The sequence below is a fragment of the Siniperca chuatsi genome, linkage group LG24 (genome assembly GCF_020085105.1).
Source record: "Siniperca chuatsi isolate FFG_IHB_CAS linkage group LG24, ASM2008510v1, whole genome shotgun sequence".
NCBI classification, from domain to species: domain Eukaryota; kingdom Metazoa; phylum Chordata; class Actinopteri; order Centrarchiformes; family Sinipercidae; genus Siniperca; species Siniperca chuatsi.
Window position 1 is genome coordinate 18,064,560 of NC_058065.1, and position 25,448 is coordinate 18,090,007.

General features: G+C 39.7%; 1 protein-coding gene across 43 annotated transcripts in view; it reads right to left on the reverse strand.

The window, feature by feature from the left end:
* Positions 1 to 3,873: 3,873 nt before the first annotated feature.
* Positions 3,874 to 25,448, reverse strand: part of cd99 (CD99 molecule) — a 76,883-nt gene continuing 55,308 nt past the window's right edge. For 38 of the 43 annotated variants that reach the window (XM_044187958.1, XM_044187963.1, XM_044187973.1 and 35 more), the window contains 12 exons: positions 23,377 to 23,412; positions 21,947 to 21,994; positions 21,765 to 21,800; positions 20,238 to 20,285; positions 20,038 to 20,070; positions 19,013 to 19,066; positions 18,063 to 18,143; positions 13,096 to 13,128; positions 12,076 to 12,096; positions 8,176 to 8,292; positions 7,971 to 8,024; positions 3,874 to 6,884 (listed from right to left, as the gene is read on the reverse strand). In XM_044187958.1, coding sequence (XP_044043893.1) covers positions 6,856 to 6,884; positions 7,971 to 8,024; positions 8,176 to 8,292; positions 12,076 to 12,096; positions 13,096 to 13,128; positions 18,063 to 18,143; positions 19,013 to 19,066; positions 20,038 to 20,070; positions 20,238 to 20,285; positions 21,765 to 21,800; positions 21,947 to 21,994; positions 23,377 to 23,412 — 590 coding nt within the window. In that variant the 3' untranslated portion in view covers positions 3,874 to 6,855. Of the gene's footprint in view, positions 6,885 to 7,970; positions 8,025 to 8,175; positions 8,293 to 10,148; positions 11,576 to 12,075; positions 12,097 to 13,095; positions 13,129 to 18,062; positions 18,144 to 19,012; positions 19,067 to 20,037; positions 20,071 to 20,237; positions 20,286 to 21,764; positions 21,801 to 21,946; positions 21,995 to 23,376; positions 23,413 to 25,448 lie in introns of those variants that run through there. The other 5 variants (XM_044187959.1, XM_044187965.1, XM_044187960.1 and 2 more) reach the window with 5 other exon arrangements.

A 25,448-nucleotide genomic window follows, 5' to 3' on the forward strand; every position in this document is an offset into this window, starting at 1 on the left:
GATGTAAAAAGCTGAAACCCTTTTCTCTGCCATGGTTAAATGAAGACTTAAGGATTTTAAAAAGACAATGTAAGAAGCTTGGAGATGCCTCCTCCTCTTGTGCTCCTCCATTTTGTGGCAAATCATGCGTATACATACAGTAATATTGATTTTCATTGCTACACGGATGACATGCAACTGTATGTCCTGTTCAAGGGCCAAGTGGCGGATGGGGTGGATGGCCTGGGGGCTGGACATGTGGGGAGCTAGGGACCCCGGGCAGACGACCCGGGGCTGGACAGTCTGTGAGCCCTCCCTCAGCACAGGCAATGTGGAAAGTTTTGTTTCTATCCGACATCTAATTGCCTCTCTGTGGGACTCGTCGCTTATTTTCCCCCATATATCCTTTAGGCACATCAAGTCACGGACCACTTGGTCCGCTTCCTTGGAAAGGTCTGCTGCTGGGTCCATGATTGGTCAGATCATTCTGTCGTATGTGGTGTGGTATGTGGACCCAAATGCAGATGACCAGGAAGCCATATGAGGGTGAAGTAGCCGGATGGCTACAGTGTTTATTGGGGTGATGTGGTTTACAGACAGGTACAGGCGGACAGACTAGTAGGCTGACGGGCAACAAACAGGTAACAGGCAATTAGGCAGCTACAGGTCCAGGCACAAGAATATGGGTTACTGGCTGGCAGTGGTGAAAACAAGGAAGAGAGTCCAAAGAGGCTAAACAAATCCAATAGGGAGCAAGCAAAGTTCAAAGTCCAGAATCCAGAAACGGTCCAAGGGAGACAAAGAAGACACTCACAGTAAGAACGCCGGGGAACTGGGCACGGGGACGAGGCAGAACTGACTGACTGACTGACTCTCTCTCACGCACACACACACACACACACACACACACACACACACACACACTCACACTCACACTCACACTCACACTCACACTCACACTCACACTCACACTCACACTCACACTCACACACACACACAACAATGATCCGACACTGAACAAAGAAAGAGACCCAGACTAAATACCCTAGGGGAGGTGTGACAACAAGACAGAGGTGCAAACAATCAAGGAAGAGCCAATAATCAAAACTGGAGGGAAAACAAACAAAGACAGGAAGTAAAACCACAAGACACACAAGGGAAGGAGAATACTACAAAATAAAACAGGAAATGAAAAACCCTCAAATTATAAGGCGTCACTCCAGTCTCCAGTCCCTGCTGCTGGATCGCAGCAAGGACTGGAGGCCGCCGCGGCACAGGAACTGGAGGCCACCGGGGCAACGGAGCAGGCGAGCAGCTGGGCAGCGGCACAGGCGAGCAGCTGGGCAGCGGAGCAGGCGAGCAGCTGGGCAGCGGTGCTGGCGAGCAGCTGGGTGCCACGCTTCCTCCTGGGGGTTTCCCAGAGGGCGCCAAGACAGCAACAGACTGAGGTGCCCCCTGGCTTGCAGGCTGAGATGCTAAGTGGAGACTAGCACGCAGGAGGTAAGTATGCAGGGATATGAACTGGGTACCAGCAGGCTGAGGTGCAGGCTGCTGGCTGGCAGGCCGGGCTGCAGTCTGATAACTGCCAGGACCACCGAGAGCCAGGCAGGTGCCTAGGTATGGGTTCGGAACAGGGACCGGTTTGGGACTGGCAGATTTCAGGCTCAGGTAACCAAGCTTGACTGATAAAGGGCTAGTAGGCAGGGAGTCAGGCTGGTTGCTAGAAGGCAGGGAGTCTATGTCTATGTCTTGTTATCATTCATGCTGGAGAACATTTCATGCGTGTGCATGGTACCGAAAGTAATGTTCATTTTCGTTGTGCAGTGCAGTATGGGGTTGATGACCGGCCGCCACACATACACTTAGGTTAGCACAGAGACAGAATAGTATAGTGAGATATAATGCACCATTTCAGTGGATATTAATGTGCCAAATGTTTCATGTTGTATTGGAAATGACTGTATGTGGTTTTGTTTTGTTTTCTTTTACTTTATATTAATGAAGAGCTTCTTCTACAGTTGTTTACGCACCAAACTGACTTACTGACTACCGTTTTAGGCACTTTTAGTTAGCCTAGGATTCAAGTCCGTTTATCAGATGGGTTGATGTACTTTGTATAGGTACATTAGAAACCAAGATTTGGGAAATCTTTTGGAGGTTTTAATAGTGAGTTAGGCTATATTTGAAGTGAGACTTAAAGTGGCACTTGAAGTTGTAAATTTGATTGTATAGAAACATCTTTGTTAAATCTAAAACAACTTGAACATTCCAACTAAATTTAATACTATTCTCCCATTTTTGAGTAGTCGAGAACTAAAGATCCCTGAATATAGTTTTGTGTCCAGTCTTATTCAAACTTCACCTGGCTACACGACATACAATTTCAACCCATCTGTCACCACAACCTGGCAACCCACACTCAGATCCAAGGGCCATGTGCGCAGCTGCTCTTTGCGCAGGCAACAACGTTAGCTGCTGTCAAAATGTCAGGGCATGTTCGTTATTTATGTGAAGCACAGTACCGGAGGGGGCAACAAAGCATTTCACTGCACAATGAAGAGATATGTTGAGTATGTGACAAACTTGAAAAGGAAGAGCAACAGTTGAGGGATCCCTCAGACATGTAATAGATGCTGAGTGTACAAGTAGACTGAAATAGCAATAGCAAAATTACAGTATGGAAAATCAGAATGACAGTATTATAGATAGATTGTAAACATATACACTTGTATGCAAAAGTTTAGGAACCCCTGACAATTTCCATGATTTTCATTTATAAATATTTGGGTGTTTTGATCAGCAATTTCATTTTGATCTATCAAATAACTGAAGGACACAGTAATATTTCAGTAGTGAAATGAGATTTATTGGATTAACAGAAAATGTGCAATATGCATCAAAACGAAATCTCATGCCATGATTTGTGTGTCAGGTAACATTAAATGACTTGCCCGCGGACATTCAGCTTACTTTGCCAAGATGTGCTGCTGTTGTGATGTTAGCTACAGTAGCAGGAGAGTTGTGAGTATCGCTGTCTGGAGCTGCTGTGCTGCTCTGGGAAACCGTCTCGTCCTCTCTGGCTGTTAGCTTCGCAGCAGCAACTGTAGTGACAGTTTGCTAACCCGTCACTCTTCACTGTTACTTTGATGTTTGAAACAATAGACAGTAGACGCTAACAGATCGGAGGGTCTTAAATGATCTATGTGGTCTCAAGTCAATTTCAGATGGGTAGCTAGCACTGTAGCGCAGAAGCTGCCAAGTGTAAATGACCGGCAGCTGGTGGACAGAGATGTAGGAATCTCCTGCTTAACGATTAAGCACATGATGGTTTTAACCTTATCACTCTAAAATAGTTTTGAATTGAGACCTCCTTTAGGGGTCATCAGTCAACATCGAAAACTGTCAGAGGTACATAAAACAGAAGCTATTTATAATGCCACTACTAGATGTCATGATTATATTTGCATATTAGTTAGTAATATTAAGCATACTACTAATGTAATAGCTTAATAAATGTGAAATTTTCGATAGAAAATAAATCAAGTATACTTAGAAGTTGATTTTAACTGGTTTGAACCCTGCTAGGACTGAAAAGACCTGCATTATTTTGTGTTTTGTTTCTATGTAGAAACAAGATACATTTGTGGTTATGCTTTGCACAAACATATAAAACTATGTAGACCATAACTACAGGTCTGGAGTTTAATTTATAGAAAATAATTACTATTTAAATCACAACACTGGTCAGAAAAATCACAACGTTGTCATTTTATATTTATAAAAGTGGACCTTGAGTTGAGATTATTTTCATACTTAATGATCTCAAGGTCAAGAATGAACTTAACTCAACTGAAATTATAAAGCAGGTGATGACAAAATGAAAAAACACAGATAAACTGTACAACGCCACTTTATTGAAAACATGTACACACACTTTAAATCCACTCACAAAAGTATAACTGATCTAATCATCAGATGTAATATACCTGGCTTAAATTTATGCTTGTAAAACCGAGACTTAGTTTGAATCCAAAAGTCTCAGATTGCGATCATGATTGTTGATACTGAAATACTCAAAGCACACTGCAGCATCAAGCCTAAAGCAAAGGTCAGCAGGCATCTATACACATTAGTATTTACAGCTCACAAGGGTGCAACTCATTTTAGCATCATAACAACCACAATCCCCTGATGCAATAAATAAATGCAAAAACAGATTTTATGATACTTTAAGTGATGACACATGGGCGAGTCTGAGGGAATCAACATGAATAACAAAGCAGAGAACTTGTTGATGATCATAATTGTGGACACAAGTTCATCAGCATTCCCTCAGAGTTGCCCGTGTTTCATGGCTGCTGCTCTGCTAAGGCAAGCAAAAAGAGCATCAAAGCTGAGTAATAAAGCTGATCAAATACACAGACTGCAAAAAGATCTCCATCTTATCAGGTCACTTCTGTCAATGATTTGATTCCAAAAAAGTCAAAATATGTCACTGCAGTAAAAATATGTCAACTTGTTTCCAACAAACATCATCTTGTTTAAAGAATTTTCTAGAAACAAGTTTTCTTGTTTTATGTTTCCCTTGCATTAATTGTTTTTGATCACTAGGGGCGGTGGACAAACACATTTAACCTTATAAAAGTTGTTATGGCAAAGATGTTAGCAACAGTTGCCTATTTACATATCCAGCAGACACAGAGCAACATTAGCAACCAATTGGAATTGTGTTTGTGTCCACCTGATGAATATAGTATTTAGTATTCTTCTAGTTTGGTTTTGGTCTCTAGCAACTCCTGAGAAAAATATCTGGCTCTTTAGCTGCTAAATGCTCCACTGTGTTCACCAGCTAGTTTGTGGGCCGTAAAACCAAAATAATGAGCTAAACAAGGCGAATTATCTGTGGGTGCACAAGCAGCACGTTTTACAGTACACATTGGATTCATTGTTAGTATAAAATATCGATTGGTGAGTTTTAAGAAAATAAGATTTTAAGGGATCAAATTACAGACAAATGTATTTTGCAGTGCACAAGCGAAGGATCAATCCCCAACATGACAACAAACAAAAAGCTGATGCTTATACTGTGTGTTACATCTACATGTGATACAACAGATCCTAAGCAATCTCTCTTACAATGACGTGTCACTCAATTGTGTACATGAATTGGATGTATACATGTGTCTGCTTTGTGTCCCCCCCCCATCTGCTCACATCACAATCGGCATTTTATGTTAAAAGCTCCTTCTGCTGGATTTAGATCCAGTTACATTTATATGTCAATACAACAACCTGAAACATCCTTGAGTTATGCTGTAGTTAGGATAACGGTAAATTCTCCGATAGCTGCCGGAACCTTTATTTACCTCAACTTACTATGTTTTAGTCATTAATTTGCTGTTGATGTTGTTTTGTGTTGATGCAAACGCAACACTCCCTCTGTGTTTACAGGTTTTCTGGATAAATTCAGTATCATGTACATTTCCACAGCACTAACTCAATCAGTACAGAGTCATGTCATACTCACCGCTTTCCTGTCTGAGCTTCTCTTCTCTAATCGAATTAATGTTTTCATTCACTAATCAGTTCCAGTTGCTTGCATTTTTAAAAGTGCTGTTAAGCTACTGTCAATGAAACTCAACACTTCCTGACACACAGATATTCACATTAAAAGCCTCCCAGTAGCTCAAAGGGCAAAGGCCCCCTGTTCCTGGCAGAGCTTTTAGTTTGAAACATCTGCAGGAAGTCTTGAGTTTCACTGATGGTAGCTTAACAGCGGTAAAAGAAACAGCAAAGCAGAGTTAATTAGTGAATGGAAACAGCATTTGTGAGTAGAGAAACACAGCAGCAGAGTGGCGAGTATGACATGACTGTTGTACTGATGGAATTAGTGGTAGAGTGGAAATGCACATTATGCTGAATTTAATATGTGAGCCACTATGGTACAGGTGATCCCACCTTTGCTCAATGTTTTTTACCGGCCTTAATTAGCAACCAGCCTTTATGTGTTCGTGCTGGCCACACCCCATGTCTTTATTTGAATACCTGCTTTTATTTGAGAATTTATGGTAAATGGTTTAGGCAGACTGAGGTGTGCATAAAAGGGTTGGTTCACAAAAACAAACAAAAAGAAAAAGAAAGAAAGGTGGTGAAGGCCGATATCGCTACACCTGATAAAACAAGCAAATAAAACAAAGGCCAGACACCACAGATTTTTCTGGGGGGTTTTCTTTGTGGTTTGGGTGAACAAACCCTTTAGGATTTAAGGTGCTAAAGAAAATACTTTCCATCCATTTTAAGCCAAACAGATGATAATACCTTAGGTTTGTTCGATTCTTCTTAGATGCCAGCTGGGTGGGGTCTGCTACATCAGCGCTCAGAAGGTTTTAGTTTAGAACATCACACGTTTTATTTGACTTGTACGATGCAGTAAACCCCACCCATGTAGCAACTCTGTTCAACTAATCACACGTATTTGCAGTTACTATAGTGTAAGAGTTAGGTTTAAAAGACAAGGAAAGGAAAACAAAACAATGTATTCATGTGTACAGTAGTTAAACACAGCCAAAGCACGTAAACATAAAGCTCTGTGCAAAACCACTATCTGTTGAAATCATCACTGAAGTTATCCAAGCAACTCCACTGACACCTAGGATTTAAGTTTTGTTAAAAGTCAACGGAAAAAAAAAAAATATACACAACTAACTGTACTTTCAGTTTATGGTTTTCAAGTTAGGCTTAAGTCGTATTTTTATGGTTTAAACTAACAGGCTGCAGACAGACCAGAGATGACAAATGACAGTTGAGTGAAAGTTGAATGAAGCAGAGTTTTGTAGCAGAGGCCACTGACTTGTCTTGGGCGTGTGCACAAGGTGTCTAGGATGTCCTGAGCAGGTTGCTGAAAACTGAAATTTCAAAGAGCAGAACAATGAATGCAAATAGTCTGACGGGATTAAAGAGTAACTAAACCCCAAACCCAAGTCTGTGCAGAGAGACTGCTGTTGACCACTTGTTTTATTCAGGCTACACACAGATTTGGGTTTGAGAGTTTAAACATGATGCATTGCAATGGATTAAACTAGCCAACAGTATATTAAGTAGTTCAAATAATCTCTAACTCCACCAGCTACAACAACAGAATACGGCTTACACGTCAGTGCATCAGTAATGAGTACCAGTACTTATGACACCTTGAGTACATTTAGCTGCTAATCATTCTGTACTTTAATCTAAGTCTGATTTTAAATGCAGGACTTTTACTTGTCATGAACTATTCTCACTTTATTTGCGGTGTTACTACTTTTTACTTAATAATAAAATGATGTAGATACGTCTGGTTGGCAACGCAGGGTGAAAAACCAGAGTAAATGTGTGGATGCTTCTCTACAGGTGTACTGTGAGATCCAGTCAAGCAATCAGCATCCTTCCATGCTCTGTGGCACGTTTCCAAATGCTGAGCAGGCCTGGTTGACCTCAATTTTGATCAAGACGACAGGAGGAAAACATCTGACTTTGAACGAGGGGGGGTTCAAAGGGCACCCACAGGTCATGAGGCCTCATTGAATGGTTGGATGAGTATGAACATGATGTGAATCATATGCTATGGCCTTCACAGTCACCAGTTCTCAACCCAACTCAACACCTATGGGAGATTTTGATGTAACATGTTAAACAGCGCTCTCCACCATCAAAACACCGAATGAGGGAAAATCATTTATACGAATGCCGTTTCAGCTCCACACGCTGAAACTGTTCTGGAGGCTCGTGGTGGAACGACGCCTTACTAACACCACATGTTGGTTTTTACTTTCATTTCATCTGTTCAATTCAATTTTATTTATACAGTGCCAATTCACAACAGAAGTTATCTCATTGCGCTTTTCCTGTAGAGCAGGTCTAGCCCGAACTCTTAGTAATGTAAGCAAAAACACTTGTTTACACTAAGTATCCTGAAGATTTTTCATTTCACTTAAATGAAAAAAGAAACCTACCTTGAGGATCGGACTGAGTACCATGTTGGCCTTTACCACTCTCTGGATCTGCACCTAAATAAAGAACATTTGATCAGTGTGACAACGCCTGCTGTGATAACACTATTATACTTCCTTATATTTGTGATTCTACTGATAGATATATTGTCTATATACATGGCATTCTAAAAACATCCCGTTTTGATAGTAAGAAAAACATACGGACCTCCCTGCAGCTTGAAGCAGAGCTTTTTCTTCTGGTAAGCAAAGTAACTGGATGCTGCTCCCATCAGAGCGACTCCTATGGCGCTGACAATTCCTGCAATCTGTCCAGGTCCAGCTTCTGCAGGACAAAGAAAAACCCAGTACACACACCGGGCTGTTACAGCAGACTGCACTTTCATATAGGAAACTCAAAGTCTGTGTATGTTTACAGTTCAGCTTGAACTATCAGTCTTTTCTTGGCCTGTATTTATCGTGTTATCTGAAGCAATGTGTTTATTACTGAAGGTAGTATTATGTAGTTAGGCAGCAGCAGCTGCTGCTCTCTCATGGGCTTCTTTTTAATCTCCAAACACACATTTGATTGGACTTTATAACGCTGTTTTTGTTGTTTTGTAATCACGAGTGCAAACAACAACAAGAATGAAGCTGGCATTGATTTTGTTTGCACTTTCCATGCATCTTCGTTGTCCGTTATTACATGTTTTCTGTGATGTACATCCTCTACCAGCAGCAGAATATCCTTTTTCTTTTTGCTTCCATTTCAGCTAATTTTCTATAACTTCATACTTATTCATATATTTATTCATAGATTTTTATAGTGTAATCATATATGCTTTTTCAGAACACTCCTTGTGTCTAACCGGCTCTGAACATACATGTCATTAGTCATGTGATCGCTTCAGCGCTTCCTCCTGATTTAGTCGCTTGATACATTTCTTATTCCTCACTTTTAGGAAAGAACCTTTTCTCTCCTACAGGTGATCTTAATAGCATTCTTTAATGTAATTCTTCGATATATAGTTGTTGAAAGTTGATAAACAAGGGCCACGGTTCCTAAACTATGAACTGCCATAACCTCAGTTTTCCACAAGGTGGCGGTCAATAACTTTTGATGACAGCCAGAATACTTGCACTGGCAAGAAGTTCCCAGAACACACTGTAGCACAGCAAAACACAGAACATAAGCAACACAAAGACAAAGTGTCGGGGAGAATCGTCAGTGGTAAAACTAACACAGTGAATCAAAGACAGAACGGATCCAGAAAGCCGGATTACAGGCGAAGAGTGAGCACGCCCAAGCTCCAGGGCAGGGTGGGGCACAGAGGCAGCACGCACGCACACACACACACACACACACACACACACACACACACACACAAAGAGATAATGAACCCAGAGACTGGCTCTTCTGTTGACTGGCATGACTTTAAGACCACAGTGAGTCACGAGGGAGAGGTGTGTCTTGTGATGGTGCAGCACAGGATGCCGGCCTACAGCATGACTCACTGCTGGAAAATGCTGAGCAGCACGTGGACAGTGTTTCCCCCCCCACACACACACACGCAGAACACCTAAAATGTCTGCTTCTATTTGAATCATGGGGGTGACTCCTATTCTGTCTACTGTTTGTAACAATGTGATCACACACACACACACACACACACACATTTATTAACCCTTTGAACACTCAGACGTTTTCGCTCAGTTTTCACTCTCTTCATCTACAGGCCACCACATAATTGTCAGGATAAGTGAGGCTACACAGAAATGCCATCAATTGGAATTTCAGTGGTACTTTGTGTTGTGGGCCAGCTTCTAATGAAAACAGAAGTTTCACACAGCATGAAATTGTTAGGGTTTTCTGTCTGTATGTGAACTGGTTTTCAACACACATCTGCGTATGAATGGATAGAGGAGAGTGCCATTGTCAGGCTCTGAAATTAGCAGTCGAATGTGGGCAAATTGTTGGCAGTCGCAGGTAAAATCATCAGTCCACAGGGAAATCTACACATCAGACAGTTGTTGGAAACTGCTAGCCTATATAAAAGCAACGCTATCGGCTGTAGAACCTTATTCGCTCTCGCGCCCTTGAGGGTCTCTGGACCTGAGTCGGTTGCCCAATAAACCCACTATGCTCAGTTGGTTGTCCAGCCTTGCATGGATCATAAATCAAGCACATTGTGAACTGAACGCTGACCATTCCACAGGTTTGTTTTATTCATTATGCACTGCATGTAGCATAACTTTCTTACATTGCAATCATTGCAGCAATTTTACAAATTCCATAAAGACTCAAGGCAAACGTAAGAAAAGTTTTAACTACAAAGAACCCACCAAACATAAATACGCTGCCAGTTACCAAGGAGTACACAGAGAACTACTCACAAGCTAAAAAGTGCCATAAGGAAAAAACATCATCTGATCAAATATCTAATAAAGTTAAGTTTAGTAAGACAATGAGATGATTTTAAATGACAAGAAAACCCTTCTTGGAGGTCTACACCTCTACATGGTGGATGTGTCAGCAGAGTGCTTTGAATGCTGGCTATGTTAAGAATGTATGCACACTGCTGCTGACTGAGGAGGATCCAAGGTGTTGGACTGACAGTGAGTCCACAGGCAGCAACCAGGAGTGTCCTGACATGAAGTGAAGACAGCAACAAAGCACTCATAGACACAAACTTTGCTTTCCACAGATACAAACACAATGTTACTTTCTGCAAATAAAGCAAGGTTACTAAAATATATTTGTTTTGGAGTCTTTAAGTACAACTCCATGAAAACTCCTACACATGAACTTTAACTGAGCAGATCTTTCATATTATCCAGAGTCACAGCGCTCTGTCATATGAGCTTATTTAGTGCTAAATAAAATACTAGGCCAACAATGATCTATGAAATATCATTCTATTTTCAGAAAAGTACCTGACCCACTCATACATTTGTGGTGCATTCTGTTCCACACATTAAAAGAAAGGGAACATCATTTCACAACAACATTAGCAACATTAACGCTGTAAACTAACAACACATCAATAAGTCATGGCAGTTCACGAACAGGAGAGCTGGGTGGAGAGTGAAAGAAAAAGGAATGTATGTACACACCCAAATACAGGGTGTCTGGTAAGTCTGGAATCACAGGGATAAAGTCAGCACTACATTATCTCTTGCAGCGCTGCTAGTTTTAACCTCATATGCTCATTGTCAGGGTGGTGCACCCAGGGGAGCACTCCAGAGCACACTGAATCCAGAATGTTAGGTACAGAACTACTCTGCAACAAAACCAATCAAAATTACTTAAACGAAACTGCAAGACAGATAGAAAAAAAAGTATCCCAATGACCACAATCTTGCTTTCATCTAGGAAAACACGATTCCTCTCTGATTCTCGACTTTTCAAACACCCTACTATGTAGTCCATCAGACGCCAAATGTGTAAGACCTGAGAGCCAATCAGAACATAAATGGACTGATGGCTCATGGCATAGCTTGCAGCAGGTCCATTGCCCTCTCTAACAGTGATGCCAAAGTATGCTTTAAGTTGGACATCCACATATAGAATTCCTCTGGAATGTTAGCATTTAGCATCTTCAGGATTTGGCCCCACAGAAGGTCTGGATCTGCAACGACACACAATCGTAGCAGGGTTTTAGCCAAAGAAACCAGACCAGGGGTACCAATATGAAGAATATACCAGTATGAAACCAAGCAAACCGTCAATTAATCCTCAAAGACACCCGTTTTGTCTGGTGAAATGAAACTAAATGCAACTGATCAAATATCTAAAGTCTTACATGGCTGACAATTACTCTATCAAGATGATACAAATAGATTCTAACAAATAGACAAAGTAATGAGCACCTTTCAAAGCCCCAAGCATAACGTCAAACCAATATGCAGCGGCAGCATGTGGAATACATTAAACACCAACACAAACAACTGTTGGATCAGCAACGAAACAGAAGCAGTGAACCCTACTTCCTCTAGAAACAGGAATTCCAACATGAGCTCAAAGACAGATCGGTTCTGCAGGGAGACGTAACGATGCCCTCACTGACAGGGACAGAGAGAGAGGAAGTACATCCAGAAGAGCACAAAACAAGATTAGAGATAGATTTACCTTGAGGTTGATCAGCACCACCTGTGAGGAAAACAGAATACAAATCAATCTACAATGTTTATGATGGTAAGATATTTTATTAAATTATAAAAAATAGCTACTACTAAAACGAGATTTATACTGTACAGACTCAGTTTTGTTCCAATAATCAATATGTATCTGTATTGAGTTCCAATGACTTGCTGTCTGGAGAATTGCACATACAGTACACATGATTAAAGGGTTACAAGCTCCAAAAACACTGGATCCTACATTTCCCATGATGCAAACCATAAATCTTTTTGTTAGATCTTGGTTCGAGGCCGGCCCAGGAACCTTTCTTGCTTTGTACTAAATGTTAATGCTAACATGCACATGATGACCATGTTAACATGTTGATGTTTAGCTAGTATAATGTTGGGGTTGAATGTTATTCGTTTTGCAGGTATAATATTGGACACGTTAAAATTGTGACCTGATGATGGCACTAGAGAAAAAGGCAGAGGATCACAAAAGTTAGACATTATACAACTGTTTTCACAGGGTGAGTGGTTCTCCTCATGACTAGTAAAGTTACTTTGACATGTAAAATGAGTGGCGTACCCTAAAGTACACAAAAGTGAACAAGAATAGCTAATTTCCTTTTCAGTGTGGTAATCAGATTCTCCAATTTCTACACTGTGGCCACAATATGAGGAGGCATTCACCACTCTGCCTTGTCAAAGTAAGTGACGAGTAAGTAAATATGAGAAATATTGCTTCTGCTGGCTGGTGTTTTGTTAGAATGAATGAACACCAGATGGAGAAAGTGAAGCACTGCCATAGATCAGTTCTGCGGCCATTATTGGTTTGTTGTGATCACAAAACGCAGGATGTGCACTTCGCAAGACAGTCAGTCAATAGACTCTGTACAGACGCTCTGGGAACCCAAGGCAGGAGCAGTGTCATTCTGGGGTGGCTGTCAGTGCCTTTGTGCTCTTGTTAACTAAAATTAATAACAAAGAGTTTTATGGTACAGTAGAATAAAGAATAGAAACGTACCCTGAGGATCATAGCCAGGGTCCACTGCACTGCCTGGATTCAAAAGACAAAGGAGAAAAGGGTTTTTTTCAGTTTTTTCCTGAGGGGAGGCACTAGTGAAAATCTGGTTATTACTGTTTTGCATTGGCTCTTTAAATAGAAACAGACACAACAGAGCAGTATTCGTCACTGTGCATCCTCTTATACAAGTTGATTCGTCATGAGTAAAACTCCAGCTGAGAGGTTCGGTGTTCAGTAAGCCGCAGTTAATAACAGGTTACTGTAGCTGCTCCGTCATGTATACGATCATGCAGAATCAGATCTGAAAACCAACCATGTGGCTCTAATTTCACTGAAAGGCCTGTGGGGTTTTATTCCTCTTTCTTTCTTTGGTAGAAGAACAACTAATTACTTCCATGCTCTGACTAAACAACAGTATAGACACAAAGACAAGATCTTCCAAAACAACAAGCAGCGTCTGTGTCTTAGTATCATGATTCCTTTAAATGTACAATGGAAACAGACTGTTTTGAATCGTCGTCTCAGAGAAAATAATAGAGAGAGAGAATAATAATGCAACTCTGACAAATCTAAAACCTAAACACTGAATTTGAAAGTTTCAAAAACTATAAACCAAAATTTTAAAACACTATGGTAGGAGAATAGCAGGGCTCAATAGTAACAGTTGCCACTGGCAACCATTTTGAGAAATTGCTAACCAATTCTTGGCCTTTGGTTGCCATCAGTGGCAACCAGGGATGGAAATCGAGAACTGGTTCCAGTTCAGAACCGGTTCGGAATAGTATGCCTCAGAGCTTATCAATTCCTTTTATCGATGCCGGCATACCGGTCGCACTAGTTTCTCTCCTCTGTCTCCCTGTGTTTCACCGAGGGTGGGGCTGAGCACACAGACGCAGCAGAGTGGAGACAGCTGAAGTAAACGACTCTAGTTGACGGCAACTCGTTATGTTACGTAACGCTGAAATTCAACCGTGGTGTTCTGTCGGGAGATGCAGTGTCTTAAACCAAAAATGATAAATAATATGTAATTTGTTAAGCTATGAGTAGAGGAAAAGTCAGCTAGCTGCTAGGCTAATTTATGCAGTGTAAAAGGCCACAGGCTTAAGCTAATAACTGTAACCTCTGCGGCCCACATGCCCCCCCAAGGCAGTCAGTCAATCTAGTAGAAGGAAACATTGTACTACTCTGTGTTCAGACTCAGAGATAATGAAACAGTTGTATTGACACTGAAAATCAGTGTAGGCCTACTTTATTTTCTCCACGGAAATTTTTTTTCAGGAATGAGTAAGGGAATCGATAAAGAATCGGACCGATAAGCAGAATCGATAATGACATTAATAAAATCTCTCAATTCCTATCCCTAGTGGAAACCACTTTTTAACAAATAAAAAATAGGAACAGCAAACAGCAAAACGTGCACCTCAAAATAAATGAATTTTTAATATTTGTTGCATTAGGGACATTTAAATATGACTGTTAAGAGTTGGAACCAGAACCAGACAATACTGCATGTGCGCTGGTGAGTTTACTCACATGCACATCTGATATAGAGACAATGGCGAAGCAAATAAAGGTGTTTGACTGTGGGGTGAAACCAACCTGTCAACATCATAAATGAATACAGGTATTTTGTATACCAGGAATTAAGGGTGGACACGTTTAACTGATAACACTTAAGATTCAAATTCTGTTTATCAGATAAATCACAAACTACAAAGAATTTTGTTTGGTTACTGTAATAAAACTTTTAAACCTTCTTGTCACATTTTCATTATTAAGCTGACGTATAACTGCTTAGTATCTTAATTACTCAAAATATAAGGTGACTAAAAATGGTAACCATGTTTTCAGTTTCAGAAACCAAAAGCTGATACCCTGCAACCACTTTTAAAAGTTAGTGTTGAACCCTGAATAGTCAGTACTAATGTGATATATACTGTACATGATCTGGAGTACCTGGCTGGGTCATGAAGAATATGTTAGCCTAAATGAATCCACTCCGCCCAGTCATATTAATACTAATAAACCTTCTGGCCTCGAGGAGGTGGAGTTGCAGCCGTCTTCGACTCAAGCCTATTAATCAACCCTAAACCTAAACTAAATTGTAACTCATTCAAAATCCTTGTTCTTAGTCTTTCACACCCGACCTGGAAAACACGACACCAAATCCTATTTATTATAGTGTACCGCACTCCTGGTCCTTCCATTCTGAATTTTTATCTGTAAGTTTTTATCAAGTTTAGTCCTTAAAACAGATAAAAGTAATTATTGTAGATGATTTCAATATTCATGTGGATGTTGAAAATCCTTCACTATCGTACCATTATTTATTTAACTTTTCAACTCTTATTACTGGACTACAAGCCATTAGGCTACACTATCTATCTGATAGTGCTGTAGCTAAATTTAAGGAAGCGATTCAATCTCCATTTAATTCAATGTTATGTCGCAATATAACAGAGGACTCCTATATTAATTTCAGTCCCTCCCAAATTGATCATCTAGTTGATAGTGCTGCAGGTTCACTGCGAACAACACTCGATTCTATCGCCCCTCTAAAAAAGAGAAGATAATAAAACAAAGAAGGTTAGCTTCATTGTATAACCCCCAAACTAAAGCAAACATCAAGAAAACTTGAAAGGAAATGGTGTTCCAACAACCTGGAAGAATCTCGTTTAGTCTGGCAAGATAGTCTTAAAACGTATAGGAAAGCCCTCTGTAATGCCAGAGCAGCTTACTACTCATCATTAATAGAGGAAAATAAAAACAACCCCAGGTTTCTTTTCAGCACTGTAGCCAGGCTGACAGAGTCACAGCTCTATTGAGCCATGTATTCCTATAGCCCTCAGTAGTAACGACTTCATGAGCTTCTTTACTAGATATGATCAATCTGTATTTATTAACAGACTATGTCCCACCGTCTTTTAAGCTGTAATATTACAGGGCCATGTAGGTTTGGATTTTGTTTTCCCTTAATAATAACAACCTTCATTTAAAAACTGCATTTTGTGTTTACTTGTGTTATCTTTGACTAATATTTAAATTTGTTTGATGATGTGTGACAAACTGTATATGCTTCCTCTAGGCAATATTATTAGGAAACACTACATAAACTTTCATTGTTGTTGTTGCGCCCAATTATATCTATTTTCTGATGTCAAAACTGAAGTTATTGTACTTGGCCCCAAATACATTATCTAAAGATATAGTTACTCTAGATGGCATTGCCCTGGCCTCCAGCAGCACCGTAAGGAACCTCGGAGTTATCTTTGATAAGGATTTGTCCTTTAACTCCCACATGAAACAAACTTCAAGGACTGCCTTCTTTCATCTACGCAACATTGACGAAAAACTAGTCCATGCATTTGTTACTTCTAAGCTGGACTATTGAAATTCCTTATAATCAGGCTGCCCAAATAAGTCCCGTAAGACTATCCAGTTGATTACTGTCATTGTCATTACTATTCCTATCATTATTATTATTTTATTAATATCACCACTACATTATTATTATTTTAAAATTCTCTGTTATGAATTGGAGCTATATAAATAAAATTGAATTGCAAAACACAGATCTGATGTTTCTATGAGCAGCATTTTGGTGGATTACAGGACTAAGGCACATACCATGAAACCACATAATCCTGTGTGAAACCAGCCTGAGCACTGAAAGACTCCTCCTACTCTCTACACACAGCTCTCTTTTATTGTATACTACATCTATTTTCACTTCCTTTGCAATGTGACCTACATAAACAGATCAGAATTTGTAAGCATTTCCATGACATTAAATACATTCTATTCAATTCAATTTTATTTATATCGCACCAATTCATAACAGAAGTTATCTCATTGCGCTTTTCCTATAGAGCAGGTCTAGACCGTACTCTTTATAATATTATTTACAGAGACTCAACAAATCCCACCATGAGCAAGCACTTGGCGACAGTGGCAAGAAAAAACTTCCTTTTAACAGGCAGAAACCTTGGACAGAATCAGATTCAATGGTGGGCGTCCATCCGCCGCTGCCGTGTTAGGTTTTGAGAGAGACAGAGAGACAGAGCGAGAGAGAGGTTTTGGGGGAGGGGGTGGGGGAGAGGGAGGCACAATGCAAATACCACCTAGATTTTTTATTTATTTTTTATTCTCTTGAGACACTCAGCTTGGTTGAGGCAGCGGTAGTGAAGGACAGCAAGACACAACAAATATATGAGTTCTAACCATGTTCAGAGTTTGCTGGGCTTTAAAGTACAAAATGAAGTCTACTTAAAAGTCTCATGATGTCCCGCAGTAAAAAGTGAAAATATATGAAAGTAAATCGTGAAAAATTGCTCAGTGACAGCATGCTATATGTGAAGGATTTACTTTTGAAATGAGTAGTAATGATGACTGATATGTGTTAGAGCAAGTCTTGTATCATTTCCTGTTTGTAAAGTACATTCATTTGTAGCATGCCATGCTGCAGCAGTGGCTGTGACACACTCACTGAAGGTACTTTAAAACCCTTATTGCCCGATTGCCACAATTTGCATTATATATCACACTCCATCTACTCCGCCAAATCTGACCTTTTTAGAGGAGTCTGGATTTTGTTTGAGGAAGGGGCTCACACTGTCAGACTTTGAAAACCCCTGCTGTATATCAACTGCAACTCAAATTCACTCCCTGATTTTATTAAAGTGACTTATATAACCCATATAATCAAAATTCTCAAGTGTGAATTGTCTTGGGCTGTGAAATATCATCAGTACACTGGGATGTAATTTTGGGATGTGGGGGTGCTGTAATAAAATCAGACAATGTATATTTAACCATGGAGGCCTGCAGTGTGAACACAGTCTAATGTATTTAGGTGAAATTTGATCAAACAGCTGGCACCACAAGCAAAACAAGGATAAATAGGGTAGCAGAGAAATTAAAAGCCAAATCAAAATGGAGAAACGTTTAGGGTGGTATTGATGTCTTACCTCCTCCTGATCGGCCTCCATCAGGCTTGTAGTCCCCATCACTAATCTTGAGCAAGTCTAAGTCGCTTAAAGGTCCATCATCTTTAAGAAATGAACAACAAAATTGATAAAAAACAATCATTCCAGTCACATACAATTCACAAGTTTATAACAGGAAAAGTAACATTTGATTCAACAGTAAAAAGTACATCACAACCACTTTCACAAGGAAACAAGGACATTTTGACCAGTAACTGTTTTACAAGCTAAACAGTTTCTCCATACTTCTGCTCCTGGACGACATGAAGGATACACCTGCTGTTATTTTGTATTTTATCTACTGTCAACAATGAAAAGACTAAAACCAACAATGGTAGTCAATCTCTCAATACTCTCTGACTTCCTTACACTGTCTGTGGCTCTCAGCTCCAAGCCCATTGGTTCCTACTGAAGATGTAAATCTTTAAAAACAGATCACAAATAGAAAGTTTCATTTAAAAAAAAAAGGCTTAACTGGTCACTGTAGTTTTTAATCACGGCTTTAATCAAACGTTACTCAAACAGGAGGAAACAGGGCATTTGTTGGGAACTATTATCAGCGGGGCATTGCTCCACATGGTGCTCTAGTGAGTATTTGGGGCAGCAGGACAGTGCATCTGGAACTGAGTCAAAATAAACTACAGTGTGTGTGTTCATGGTGATGAAGGAACATGTCACCCAGAGCGACAGTGTGGTTCACTGATTTGTGTTTTTGACAACAATGGAGCTCTATGGCACAGAGGAATAAGATATATCAGGCTTTGATACACACACGTACTTATTTGTAAGATACATTCATTGTTGGTTTAGATCTGCACATGGGATTAGTTGACAAGAAGAAAAACATAAAATATCACCAGCCTTTTCCTTTAACATCTTTGTAAATAAAGGAGTCAGAACCAGTGAACGAGTTGAAATATTTGTAGACTCACCTCCTCCACTCTTTGGTGGTTTAACAGCAGGTTTGTCAGGTTTGGGTTTGGGGTCTGAGGATACAAAGATGTTATCAGCCTCAATAATGAAGTAAATACAGAAAGAGAGCAGATGCATTAAGGTAAATGGACTGTACTTCTACAGCACCTTTCTAGTCTTTCCAACTACTCAAAGCACTTCACACTACATATCACATTCACTGATGGCAGATGCCAAATGCTCATCAAAGAAACTAATTCATTCAAACACGGAAAGCAGGTCTGTCCCAAGGACACTTCAACATGTGGGCTGGCAGAAGCCGGGATTGAACCGCCGACCTTCCGATTGTGTGGCATAAGAGAGTGTTTGCACACAGCAAAATTACCAGAGCATAATAATGGCTAAACTATTCGTTTCCAGGTGATAATAAACCAAAAGAAAGGCTTAAAATATAATAAATAATAAATATAATTATATATATAATTAATAATAAATATAAGTTTGACAAAAAAAGTAATATCAGAATGTCATTTCATTCTAACATAACCCTGTTTGGCTGATTAGCTCACAGAGGATTAAAATAGAAAGAGTAAATTATATTTTCGCTTTCTATAAATCTAATGGCGTTGAAAGTAACAGTAGGTTTCTAATGTAGCTGATCATGCTAACGTTTGCAGTTTACATTAGACCAGATAAAGACACTATGTAATCCATTCCTTACACTTTTGCTCTTATATATTTGGTTTTTTGAGATTGTAAAAAAAAGAAAACAACATCCAAACTCTTTAAATGCGGCGTATCACTCCTACTACAACCCCAGCATACTACTTCAGCATGTGGAGGAATCTAAAGCTTGACAGGCCTGCTATGCCTAGTTACGGTTGCTAAGCTATAATTGGACAATCGCTACTTGGAGGAGGGGTTCAGCGAACGGTCAGCTGATATAGGCAAAAAGTATGCTCTTAAACAATAAAAACATGAAAACATCAGCCATTAAAACTCAATACTGGTCAGACCCTAGTTAGAACCATTCCAGCAGCTTTACCTGGGCCGAGAGCATCTTCCAGTTCAAAGCCACCTATAATGCAGAAATAAATATACTTATTAGTAGGAAACATTCATTGTTGGTTTAGATCTGCACATGGGATTAGTTGACAAGAAGAAAAATATAGAATATCACCTTTAACATCCATGTAAATAAAGAAGTCAGAACCAATAAACTAGTTGAAATATTTGTAGACTCACCTCCTCCACTCTTTGGTGGTTTAACAGCAGGTTTGTCAGGTGTGGGGTCTGTGGATACAAAGATGTTATCAGCCTATCAGCCAAACCTACATGGCCCTGTGTGAAATAGTGATTTCCCCCTAATCCTAATAACTGGTTGGGCCACCCTTAGCAGCAACAACTGCAATCAAGCATTTGCAATAACTGGCAATGAGTCTTTTACAGCGCTGTGGAGGAATTTTTGCCCACTCATTTTTGCAGAATTGTTGTAATTAAGCCACATTGGAGGGTTTTCGAGCATGGACTGCCTTTTTAAGGTCATGCCACAGCATCTCAATAGGATTCAGGTCAGGACTTTGACTAGGCCATTCCAAAGTCTTAATTTTGTTCTTCTTCTTCGTCTGTCAGCCTCACTAGAATGCTGTATCAAATTCACATTTGAATCCATATAAGGTTCGGCCATTATGCAACAGATGTTGAATAAACATTCGCAAAACATATCTCCACTAGGCCACTCCAAAGTCTTCATTTTGTTCTTCTTCAGCCATTCAGAGACCCCACAACAACATCCAAAGAACTGCAGGCCTCTCTTGCCTCAGTTAAGGTCAGTGTTCATGACTCCACCATAAGAAAGAGACTGGGCAAAAATGGCCTGCATGGCAGAGTTCCAAGACGAAAACCACTGCTGAGCAAAAAGAACATTAAGGCTTGTCTCATTTTTGCCAGAAAACATCTTGATGATCCCCAAGACTTTTGGGAAAATACACTGTGGACTGACGAGACAAAAGTTGAACTTTTTGGAAGGTGTGTGTCCCATTACATCTGGCGTAAAAGTAACACCACATTTCAGAAAAAGAACATCATACCAACAGTAAAATATGTTGGTGGTAGTGTGATGGTCTGGGGCTGCTTCAAGACCTGGAAGACTTGCTATGATAAATGGAACCATGCATTCTGCTGTCTACCAAAACTCCTGAAAGAGAATGTCTGTCCATCTGTTCGTGACCTCAAGCTGAAGCGAACTTGGGTTCTGCAGCAGGACAATGATCCAAAACACACCAGCAAGTCCACCTCTGAAACCTCTGGCTAAAGAAGAACAAAATGAAGACTTTGGAGTGGCCTAGTCAAAGTCCTGACCTGAATCCTATTGAGATGCTGTGGCATGACCTTAAAAAGGCAGTTCATGCTCGAAAACCCTCCAATGTGGCTGAATTACATAAATTCTGCAAAGATGAGTGGGCCAAAATGCCTCCACAGCGCTGTAAAAGAGTCATTGCAAGTTATGGCAAACGCTTGATTGCAGTTGTTGCTGCTAAGGGTGGCCCAACCAGTTATTAGGTTCTGTGCTTGGACCGTTTCTATTCACCTTATATATGCTTCCTGATGAAACTAACCAGTTAGCAAAACTTCAAGAATGCCATAAGGACATAAAAACCTGGATGACCTGCAATTTTCTGATGTTAAACTCTGGCAAAACTGAAGTTATTGTACTTGGCCCCAAACACAATAGTGGTCAGACCCTAGTTAGAACCATTCCAGCAGCTTTACCTGGGCCAAGAGCATCCAACAAATCAAGATCGCCACCTATAATGCAGAAATAAACATACTTATTAGTAAGATACATTCATTGTTGGTTTAGATCTACACATGGGATTAGTTGACAAGAAGAAAAATATTAAGAAATTAAGAAGTCAGAACCAATAAACTAGTTGAAATATTTGTAGACTCACCTCCTCCACTCTTTGGTGGTTTAACAGCAGGTTTGTCAGGTGTGGGGTCTGTGGATACAAAGATGTTATCAGCATCAATAATGAAGTAAATACAGAAAGAGAGCAGATGCATTATGGTGTGTGGCATCAGAGAGTGTTTGCACACAGCAAAATCACCAAAGGATTATAATGGCAAAACTAATCATTTCCAGGTGATAATAAACCAAAAGAAAAGCTGGACAGGGCAGAATAAATAAAAGTAAAAAAAAATCAAAACTGAAAAAAAGTAAGTCATTTCATTCTAACATAACCCTGTTTGGCTGATTAGATTACAGAGTTGGACAAGCAAGACAGATGATTAAAAAGAGTAAACTATATTTACACTTTCTATAAATCTAATTGCATTTATCTGACCATTATGTAATTATTGGACCATTATTTAATAACTTTTGAACTCTTATTACTGGACTACAAGCCATTAGGCAAAAACTCCTACTCAAAGATGTCAGTCTGATACTGCTGTGGCTAAATTTAAGGAAGCGATTCAATCTGCATTTAATTCAATGTTATGTCGCAATATAACAGAGGACTCCTATATTAATTTCAGTCCCTCCCAAATTGATCATCTAGTTGATAGTGCTGCAGGCTCACTGCGAACGACACTCGATTCTATCACCCCTCTAAAAAAGAGAAGATAATAAAACAAAGAAGGTTAGCTTCATTATATAACCCCCAAACCCGCAAATTAAAGCAAACATCACGAAAACTTGAAAGGAAATGGTGTTCCAACAACCTGGAAGAATCTCGTTTAGTCTGGCAAGATAGTCTTAAAACGTATAGGAAAGCCCTCCGTAATGCCAGAGCAGCTTACTACTCATCATTAATAGAGGAAAATAAAAACAACCCCAGGTTTCTTTTCAGCACTGTAGCCAGGCTGACAGAGTCACAGCTCTATTGAGCCATGTATTCCTATAGCCCTCAGTAGTAACGACTTCATGAGCTTCTTTAATGATAAACTTTTAACTATTAGAGGAAAAAATTCATCACGTTCTGCCCTCAACTGGTACCGATATATCTTCAAACACAGGAACCTCAGAAACAGCTGTAAAACCTGATATATACAGTGGTGTATTGCCCCCTTCCCGATTTCTTATTTTTTTGCATGTCTGTCACACTTAAATGTTTCAGATCATCAAACAAATTTAAATATTAGTCAAAGATAACACAAGTAAACACAAAATGCAGTTTTTAAATGAAGGTTGTTATTATTAAGGGAAAACAAAATCCAAACCTACATGGAAAAACTAAACTTCAAGAATGCCATAAGGACATAAAAACCTGGATGACCTGCAATTTTCTGATGTTAAACTCTGGCAAAACTGAAGTTATTGTACTTGGCCCCAAACACAATAGTGGTCAGACCCTAGTTAGAACCATTCCAGCAGCTTTACCTGGGCCAAGAGCATCCAACAAATCAAGATCGCCACCTATAATGCAGAAATAAACATACTTATTAGTAAGATACATTCATTGTTGGTTTAGATCTGCACATGGGATTAGTTGACAAGAAGAAAAATATTAAGAAATTAAGAAGTATTATGGTGTGTGGAATCAGAGAGTGTTTGCACACAGCAAAATTACCAGAGGATTATAATGGCAAAACTAATCATTTCCAAAAGCTGGACAGGCCAGAATAAATATGACCAAAATTCATTTCATTCTAACATAACCCTGTTTGGCTGATTAATGTGTTTAATTAAACTGTTTTCTCAAATAAACTCTCAACTGTTAAACAGCTACAGTATTTATCTGCTTTTCACTAAGTTCCTACCTACAACCACCAGCCACACAGTATTCTGTGTTTTTCCTTCATAGTAGAAGCACATGTGTTCTGTGTTTGGGTGTTGCAGGGAGTCATACAGTGTATTTGCTGGTTGCTATGACAGCGCTGACTGATACACTAAGCAGCTTTGAAGCATGAGTCACTACTGAAACTAGTGAGTTGTTTTCCCACAGAAAAAAGCCAATACATTTTGCCCAGGAGGCTGTAAAACACACAGCAGAATGCTGTTACAGAGGCCGATATTGTGAAATACACACCCATATAAGCCTCATTTCAAGGACAAGCTAATCTTATACTTTGTTTTAGTTTATCTCACAGTGTCATACTGTACACAGGCATGGCACGATGTGCTCGGACTACAACGTGTGTCCTGATACAAGCTTCACAGTACCACTGCAGTTGCATGAAAAAAAAAATCAAAAGGGCTCTGCCCTTTTTACCAGTGACTACGGCCTTCGATAAATCTGTTTGTGCATTTTTATTTTCAAACTGCGCTTGTTTCTTTTTTCTTTCCTGTGGTTTCAGTCTTTTAATATTGTCTTCCTCTTTCTTCATACTGTCAATCCATGTACAGTATTTCTTTCATACTGAAACTGTCTGTTAGATGAGTTATAATGACCACATTGCTATTTTGTCTATTTTTCTTTTCCATATTAATTGTTACTTCACTCTTGTAATAAACTAAATTTCCTGTAGCACTGATTTAAGTTACACTATATGGCCAAAAGTATGTGAACAGCTGAATATTTCATCCCTGACACCATTGGCATGAATGTGCTGCTATAACAGCCTCCACTCTTCTGGCTGCAGGGATTTGCTCCCATTCAGACACAGGAGCATTAGTCAGGTCCAACACTGATGTTGGGTGATAAGGCCTGGCTCGCAGTCTGTGTTCCAGTTCATCCCAAAGGTGTTGGATGAGGTCGAGGTCAGTCAAGTTCTTCCACACCAAACTGGGAAAACCATTTCTTTATAAACTGGCTTTGTCATGCTGAAGCAGAAAAAAGGCCTTTCCCAAACTGTTGCCACAAAGATGGAAGAACACCATTGTCTATATCATTGTATCCTGTCGCATTAGGATTTCCCTTAACTGGAAACGAGGAGCCTAGTCCAAACCCTGAGACAGGAGTATGTGGACAGCATGCGTTTACACACTTTTGGCCATGTAGATTGTATTATGTTAATAATGGCAGAGTCAAATAAAGCTGAAACGATAAGGCTAGTCAATTAATGGATTAGTTGCTAATCAGAAAATTAATTGGCAACTATTTTTATAGTCGATCACTGATCATTTTTCAAGCACAAATACCAAACATTCCCTAGTCACACATAAACTACACACAACTAGTTGTTTCCAGTCCTGGCAAACATTAAATAAGAATGTATTTTTATTTTCACACTGCTAGAAATTGGGTGTTTTATTCCAACAACTGACCAAAAGGACTGTAGTCCCCAGTGCAGACACTGTGGTCATGTAATCTGGATTTTTTCCAAGGTAGGCTATTTGGGGGTTAGCAACCTGGGGGTTTGCATTCTACAATTAAAAACTTACACACAGTGGGTATTTTATATGCTAAAGAACTCTCATAGACTCGTGGCCTCAGTATTTCTACAGTCCTCACAAGTATTCCCAAAAGAACAACTGCACAATCTGACCTCATTCATCGGCCTGTACGACCC